The sequence below is a fragment of the Rhynchophorus ferrugineus genome, unplaced genomic scaffold (genome assembly GCF_030347505.1).
Source record: "Rhynchophorus ferrugineus isolate W39M unplaced genomic scaffold, kcgeb_rfMv2 rfM4, whole genome shotgun sequence".
Classification (NCBI taxonomy): Eukaryota; Metazoa; Arthropoda; class Insecta; order Coleoptera; family Curculionidae; genus Rhynchophorus; species Rhynchophorus ferrugineus.
The window spans coordinates 22581825-22590096 of record NW_027472583.1 but is presented as its reverse complement, the minus strand read 5'-3'; the positions used below and the strand labels follow the sequence as shown (position 1 = coordinate 22590096).

The 8272-nt window shown below is 29.8% G+C and overlaps 1 protein-coding gene across 2 annotated transcripts; it reads right to left on the bottom strand.

Moving 5' to 3' along the window:
• Positions 1 to 7024: 7024 nt before the first annotated feature.
• mRpS24 (mitochondrial ribosomal protein S24) lies at positions 7025 to 8141 on the bottom strand. 2 transcript variants are annotated; one of them, XM_076402811.1, is made up of 3 exons: positions 7983 to 8140; positions 7744 to 7927; positions 7025 to 7686 (listed from the first exon to the last, which is right to left on the bottom strand). In XM_076402811.1, the coding sequence occupies exons 1-3, from the start codon at positions 8001 to 8003 to the stop codon at positions 7397 to 7399; spliced, it is 495 nt and encodes a 164-aa protein (XP_076258926.1). In that variant the 5' UTR covers positions 8004 to 8140; the 3' UTR covers positions 7025 to 7396. The 2 variants fall into 2 exon arrangements, with proteins under 2 accessions (XP_076258926.1, XP_076258927.1); XM_076402812.1 differs by having other exon boundaries at positions 7574 to 7699; positions 7983 to 8141.
• Between the last annotated feature and the right edge of the window lie 131 nt (positions 8142 to 8272).

Here is an 8272-nt window from a genome sequence, read left to right as displayed (position 1 = left end):
TCAGATAATAATAAAATATAGTTGTACCTATTATGGTGTTATAGTAGTTATGAAATTTATTGTGCCAAAGAAATTTGTAGAGAAATCGTTACCTCAACAAAGAAATTTGAACCATCTACGTCTTTGGATGTACTCCTCGAACGTAGAATGTCACTTATTTTTATCAAGCTTTGAATATTGTAGTTTAGTGTTTATTAGAACTTGGCGCTGTTTCAAAGATATTGGCATTCATAACTGACTTTGAGGTGATTCATTTGAGACACAATGTATCTTTCCTTTAAACACTGCAAATGTTTAGAACGGCTTCTTGAGTATTTGGATACCAGTTAAAGTAATTCAATTCCCCATATATTCAATAGTTACATTTCATTCTTTTTCTTCTCATCTTCTTTGAAGTTATTTTGAAAATATTAACTCTCGATAATATACTAAACTCTTAATATTCGCTATATGTATATCTCATAAAGTATATCTAGAGGTTTTACGTAAATAGGCGAAACCGAGGAATGTTTGCGTGGTCCAACCAATGCTGGCTCTGAGACCACCTTTTTGATTGGTTCATTTGAATTTTACTACAAAGGCATTTGATTGGCTAATTTCTATAACCCGATTGTTTATTTATGTTTTTTTATGACGCCATTTTTGTCTGCTTGACATTGAGTGCGATCAACATTTTTGTGCCTTAATTATAATCACTATTATTTGATAATAATGTATCTTCATTCTCAGAAGTGTTGTGTATCTAGTGTATGTGCAGAAATAAAAAAAACCAGACGTCGTTTTCCTTGGAACAAACAATCCAAGTTATAAAATTAAGGATGTGTGTGTGGCCTAGCATAGCTTTTACCTAGTACGTATACAATTATTTATATAGAGCATTTGTATTCATATATATTATTATTTATAGAAATACAACAGAGGAAATCATGAAAATATTACTCACACTTTAAAACCAAAATTAAAATGCATTGATTGGTAAAATTACATTGAAGGCAAATGTGATTATATTACATTTTTTTATTATATAATTATTACATTGTTACTAGTCGTTTCCGTCTAACCTACAATTTGTCTTTATAATAACTTAAATCTAGGTATACAACTAGGAGTACAAATCGGCCCTATCTCAGTCTCTGGTGAAATAATGTTTATACATGTCATTGCTGTATTTTTTATTATATGCACCTCACTACACAACACTACACAAGATCAAATGATTTGATTCTTTTGAGTCTGTGACCTGTTTTGGTGGTATCCAAAAGCTACAATCCTTCAATATTCTCATGAGAATGGAGTCTTTCCTTATGCCCTCTTGCAATTCTCTTGATTTCTTGACTGACTGTGGGTATCTGAAAGTCTCGATGTAGGTAATCAGTCCTATAGTATTTGGGTGCGCCCACAATACCCCTCAGGAATTTCTTCTGAAAAATGTGTGTTTTATGTTTGTATTGCATAAATCTTTGCGGAACATCCAAATAATAGAACTCCGTATGTCCATATAGGTTTCAGTATTTGCTCATATAAAAGCAATTTATTATGTACTGATAATTGCAATTTTCTTCCAGTTAACCAGTACATTTTCCTATATTTCAATACCAGTTCTTTTTTCTTCTTTATATGTTCCTTCCAGCGAAGTTTTGCATCAAGATTCATTCCGAGATATTTAGCGTTGTTGCTATATGGAATGATAGTATTATTTAATATTATTGGTGCTTGTATGGTCTGTTGTTTGTAAATTGGTAAATTGTTTGGTAAGTGCCATTTATTAAAAAGTTAATTATTTTGAACGAGTTTATTTACTTGAAACAAATGTATATTGGTTAATATACATATAATTAATATTTAGGCTTAAGGCTCCTTAACCGAGACATTTTCAACAAGGTTGTTAAAAAAATACATTAATATAAAATCAAATAATACAATTTGTAGACCAAGGACATGATCTTGTTTTTACAGAAAAGAGATTATCTCATTATTGTTTTATTATATGCTTAATAGATCCTTAAGTTGCCTCTTTAATCCTCGATTTTACCGTAAGAAGAGCACAGCAATAATTTTGATATTTATCATACATTTTAATTTATTATTACAATTTTTAAGGTATTACTTTCTGGTATGTTTTCTGATATGAAATCCTCAACCAATGAAATGCTTTCTAATAAAATATTTTCTTTACAGGTACCTGTAATGGTAATTTAAACTAACCAATGAAATGTAGCGTAATGACGTTCTCAACGAATTCCTGCTGAGATCACATGGTGTATCTGTCCGGTACGACAAGCAGATTTTGTCTAGATCACCAAGTAAAAGAACATCTTATTCACCCATAAGTTGATTAGTCCCTCGAATGCCCTAAAGTGTCTTAAAAACAGCCTCAAAATCGTTCTTAGCCATAGAACACTCGTCTCACAAAATAATTATTGTTTCTCTAAATATCTGCGCCATGTTACTTTCCTTCGAGATGTAACAGAACGGAATTTGGAGTTGAAAATCACTTTCTAAATAAATCTGACACTTCTAGGTTAAATTGACAGTGTTTAATGTTACCATAGCAATGTCGATTATTGTAGCAGTTACCATGACAATGCCAGTCTGACTAATATACGCCAGTTGAAATTTATATATTAAAAAAATATAGAAATGAAATTTGGAACAGAATTTGCTCCAAATCTATTCGTGGTAGGAGTTTACTGCTAGAATAGAGTAGTTTTGGAGATTTCATAATTATCTATCAGTCAGATAAGTAATAATGAATAGTGAATAGATTAAATATAACTGAAATTTATTATCATCAAAATCATCACTTCGTGATAGAAATAAAAAAATTTAAAATATTGAAAACATACAAAATATCATGCACCATTAAAAAAATTGCATATCATTTGGTAAATGTTACTACACATTTTTATATCATTAATTCGCATTAATCTAAGGGTATTAAATAGTAATGATATTTCAAATTGTACTAAATGAAATGTTCCGACATTAATATTAGCTTTATTATTTCCTATATTACGTTATAATATTTTATTGTTATTGGTGTCGTTTATTTATCACGTGTATACGTAAAGCAATCACGTTTACAATAGCAAGACTTTACGGACGGCGTCAGAACGATGTTAACATTTAATTTTATGTATAACCTCAATTCACCGTTACAGAACCAATTACCGATTTGAATTAATTTACTCAAATTATTTTACAATAAATTCACAAGAAAGTGCCTTTTTATTATAAGAAAAGAATGTCATATCTATACGTCAAAATATTGACTATTGTACTGTCTTATATCTACGTTCTATTGTTTCCAACGATATACAACTATTTCCCTTTTTAATTATTTAGACTAAACTTCCAGCCATTAAAAATAATATCTATTTTACTGAATATTTTATTAAAAGACTATAGCTACATTATATCCAACATGTCAAACAATAAATGTCAAAATATAGTTTATTTATATATTAATGTGAGATATTTATCGAGACATGCCATATAGAACTCTTGAAATTTTCCAGAGTCATTTAATCAACAAAGAACGCAACAGTAACATATAAAATGGTTCGTTTAAAACCGTTGTTAAAAGATTTTTCTGAAAATACTAGTATTGACGGTATTAAATATTGTGTTCTTTTTCGGAATATATATATAAGGTATATGTATTGCTTGTTCATTATAAATCTTTTTCTATTTGTCTCTTATTATATTGAAGCTAAACATACATTTGTACACATTATTTTATTACTAATTAATTAATTATTAAATTATTACTATTATTCTGTTGATTAATGTATGTAACATTAATACATAACCAAGGCTATTAGAGGATTAATACATCAGTATGTATATATTTTTATAAATACACTAAACAAGTTTGTGTGATTTGATTTGCTTCAATCTTCTGATTTCCTGCGTTTTGTCCAGTATTTGTATTGCTTCCACGTTGCTGTGATTTAGCAACCTTATTCCATATTTTAAGGCGAAATCTTGGATAACTTTGTATATCCATTTGGTTTCGAGTTCATCGTGCAGTTCTTCGTTGATTACGTTGCGATAAACATTGATAATTAATCGTAGAAATTTCCTTTGGGTGTGTTGGATACCTAGTTGGTTTAATGTTTTAGAGCAACCCCATATTTGCACTCCATAGATTCAAATTGGTTTTATGATTTACTGATAAACCAATCCTTTTAATTTTAGATCAAGTTGAGAGTATGTTCCGAATAACCAGTACAGTTGCTTGACTTTGAATCTAATCTGTTTTGAGTCTCTGGTTTTTGTGTAACATGATGTTTTGGTGTTTCCAATTCAACCTACCATCGAGATGAATTTCCAGGTGTTTATCTGCGAGGGGTTTTGCTTGAGGAATCGGGCATCCACCAAGCGATAATTAGGTTTTTGTCATCTCGCCCCAACGCAAAATTAACATGGACAGATTTGAAGATATTAGGCTATATTTTCCGGTATCTAATCCATTTTAAATTCTAGCCGAAAGAGGTTTAATTGTCGAAAATGCCCCTTCATGCGAGACTAAATTTTCTTTCAAAAAGATATAATTCCATCAATCGAGAGTAATTCTGCGTTAGCAATTTGCCATACCCATATCATAAAGTGCCATACCCGGTCAAAAGCTTGTGAGACATCCAATAACATTGCAGGACTGTATATCTTTTCTCCAAATTCCGTTTCAACAACCACTGAAACTCTTGGTCGACAGACGTGTGGCGATTTCGAAATACAAACTGGAAATCTGGTATCTGCATAAATGGTTTAATACAACAGTTACAAATAATTTTGATATCGCAGGTACCAGCGAAATAGGCCTGACGATCCAAATTGTTCTGCCGGTTTTTCAGGTTTTTTAAGCATAATTAGTTGAGCAACCTCAAGACATCCTGCAACATGTTTCACTCTCAAAGAAGCATTGAATATATATGTTAACATGATTATTGCTTTTCGTAAGAGCGCTTTCAATAACCCAGGTGAAGTTCATCATCCATTCCAGATTTGCAGCTAGATCGGGTTGATAAACAATTTATAACTATTCTAAATTCTATATCATTCGGTGGAAATGTTCTACGAATAATTCAGCGAGTTTCATAGCGGGTAGTCCTTGTATGCTGTCGGGCTTAATTTACTCACATATTTTACGAAGCAATTCTCTTTATATTCCTTAAACTTTCGATATGTCTGATTGCTAATCCTATTAAATAGTTTTTGTCTACAGCATTTCTGGTATTTGCAATACTCTGCTAGATTTTCGTCTTTCTTTTATTAATTCTCTAATTACGAGGGAATAATTTAACTCATATTCTGATTTCTCAGCAGATTTTGCAGCATGCGAATTTGTTCAATTATATTTCAGGATTGGCGCTCAAGGTCGTATAGAATTTTGAGTTTTACGTTTGCAACTCAAAACTTCTTTATACAAATTTAATAAAAAATGTCAATTCAGTCATTCAAAATTATTTTGCTCCGTTAACATTTCAGGGTATTTTGGATTGTTGTTTTTCTAAGCTGTGTAGGATGCTCCGTCTATATTACCATATTATTCTGGGCAAGATATACGAGTAATCCTACTCGAACCATAATCAAAACAGCTTCTGCGGCACCTAACACGATACCATTTCCAGCTGTTACTATTTGTGACAAAAATCCCATTATACAAGAAAATATAGATTTGTTTGTATCAAGACTGTAATAATATTATAAACAAATATAAAACTTCATAAATAGTAAATATGTATTTTTAGAGATGGTTCAGAGCATGATCTTCTTTTGACAAAAAACGTTCTGTATGTTGTTTTCTTAAATTATGATAAAACTGTTAAATATAATGTCAGCGAAGTGGATGTCGCTCAACGTGTTTTAAAAGAAAATGACTATGCCGAAATACGACGTATTTTAAACAGAATATCACAAAATTGTGAGGACTTGTTCGTAAGGTACTGAAGTATTATTTAACCTGTTAACATTTATTTGGCACTAACGTTCATAGTCCTTTTAGGTGTCTATGGAATAAAAAGCTTGTAGACTGCAATCTTTTATTTGAAGAAAGTTATAGTGACTCCGGTCGTTGTTGCAGTTTTAATTATATTAAACAGGGATCGAAGAAAACACCTATATACACCCTCCATTCTGGTTTATTTAGTGGTTTACAGTTATGGATAAATCCAGAACATAATAACAAATTAATCGCTGGTGTTGGAGTATCTAATTGATAAGGTATTGTGTCATTAAAATAGCTATAAATCATGGATATTTTAGGTAATTGTCCATAATATTAATGACCTTCCATACATGTTAAAAAATAGGAAGGTAATATCCTTAGAAAGTTTAAATTATTTCCATATAGACGCTCAGAGAAAAATATGCAGTAGATATGTAAAAAATCTACCTTTTAGTCAGCGTCAATGTATAACAGCAGATGAAGATGAATATAAACTTGAACATTTTGAAATGTATAGTGATTGGCGATGTTTTATATCATGTAAAGCAAGAGAAATATATCAAAAATGTCATTGTATTCCACATTATTTTGATTTTGTTACTGGTAATATTTATAATAAATTATAATCAACTATCAAAACATTAATATATTTACTAATGTCAATCATATATTACAGACAAGCCTTCCTGCAACATTGCTCAAATAGAATGTATGTCCCATTCAATGAAAGGTAAACTGTAACAATTACATTTATAGTTAAATAGTGATTTATGGTTTATATATAAACCATAAATATATAAATAAATATGATGTATGAAACCATAATTATGGATTTATATATAAATCCGTTTCCCGTTTCTGTCCGTCCTTTTCTGTATATAACAATACCTCATATTACAGATCAGTTTAGTTCATGTGACTGCCCAATTCAATGTGAAGAGGATTCTTACAAAATTATGTTGTCCTCCACAAAAATTGTACCAGATTATATGCCACAGTAAGTAGTGTCAAAATACTAACAATTTATCAGTATCAACAACAATTTATTATAGGTTTGTAAATAAAACTCAGAACTTATTATATCTGAATATATTTTTCTCTGAGAATAAACAAACAATTTGGCTTAGAGATACTATCACTACCAGTATTTACCTTGTCTGTGAGTAAATTTGATAAAATTACTTTTTTTAATAAGTATTTACTACATTTATTTCAGCATCATTTGGTGGAATTTATAGCCTATTTCTTGGTTGCAGTGTAATTAGTTTCATTGAAATCCTTTATTATATATCAAAAGTGCAGAATCAAAAAGAAATTAATAAGGAGAAAACTAAGACATTATTTATAAATATAAAACCGCTAAATATCAGTCAAGATTTTGGTACCAAAAAGATAATTTTTCATCCTCATTGGGAATTTATTAATTAGAAATTATTACAGCATAGTTTAGATATATTTAAATATTACATCTTTTTTATCAGCAACAGTTTGCAGTTCTAATTTTACTGGACATTGCAACCAAATACTTAGAAGCTCTTCTGTGTAACCTATAAGAAAATACATTTTTCTTGATGAAGCAGTTCTACTAATTAATCCAGCTATCCTAATAATATTATGTTGTCTTTTTATTATAATTTCTGACACAAAAAGTCCATGCCATGTTCCTATCATAAATTTTCTTATAAAATGATCTTCAACAGCAGTTTCTGATGATCGTAATCCTCCTTGAACATTAGCTAAAAATTAATACTGTAACCCAGATAAAATTATTCAAAATAATATATTGAATATACATGTATTCCAAGAATTCCACGCCTTTCTGGAAGCGATCATGTGTGGGGGATTGGCCATTTCATATGTTAAAGGGAAGTCTTTCTTTGGAGTAATCCTATATCTACCTGCTTGAGTTTTTAAATATATAGGACTTACATGTAGATTTCTTACAATTTGGCATTGTGTTTTGAAAGGATTATAAATCTATAAAATAATGGATTATTTTTATATACAGGGCTAATATGTACATGCCATTTACGTTCTTTATTAATACGTTCATTTTTTAAAAATTTTATTATTAAAATTGGAGGTTAATCGGTCGACAGATTAATTTAAGGTTAAAAGACAGTTCACATAAAATCATATCCTAAAACAGTCAAGTTTGAGTTCAAATTTTCCCTTCAATATTTTTGATGACATTTTAAACAATACAATTTTAAAATAAGCAATTTAAATATATTTTAATATAATTTTCTATAATGGGTATTTTATTTCGGACTAAAAATCAACTATACAATTAATCGAATACTAAAGTACAGAAATATCTAG

Excerpts from the sequence above, each read along its gene's own strand:
- mRpS24 (XM_076402811.1), bottom strand. The coding sequence starts at position 8,003 with ATGAACGTATTAATAAAGAAC. Across the intron at positions 7,928-7,982 it reads TGAACGTATTAATAAAGAAC|ATTTATAATCCTTTCAAAAC; the intron begins GTAAATGGCATG and ends ATTATTTTATAG. Across the intron at positions 7,687-7,743 it reads GTGGAATTCTTGGAATACAT|CTAATGTTCAAGGAGGATTA; the intron begins GTATATTCAATA and ends ATTAATTTTTAG.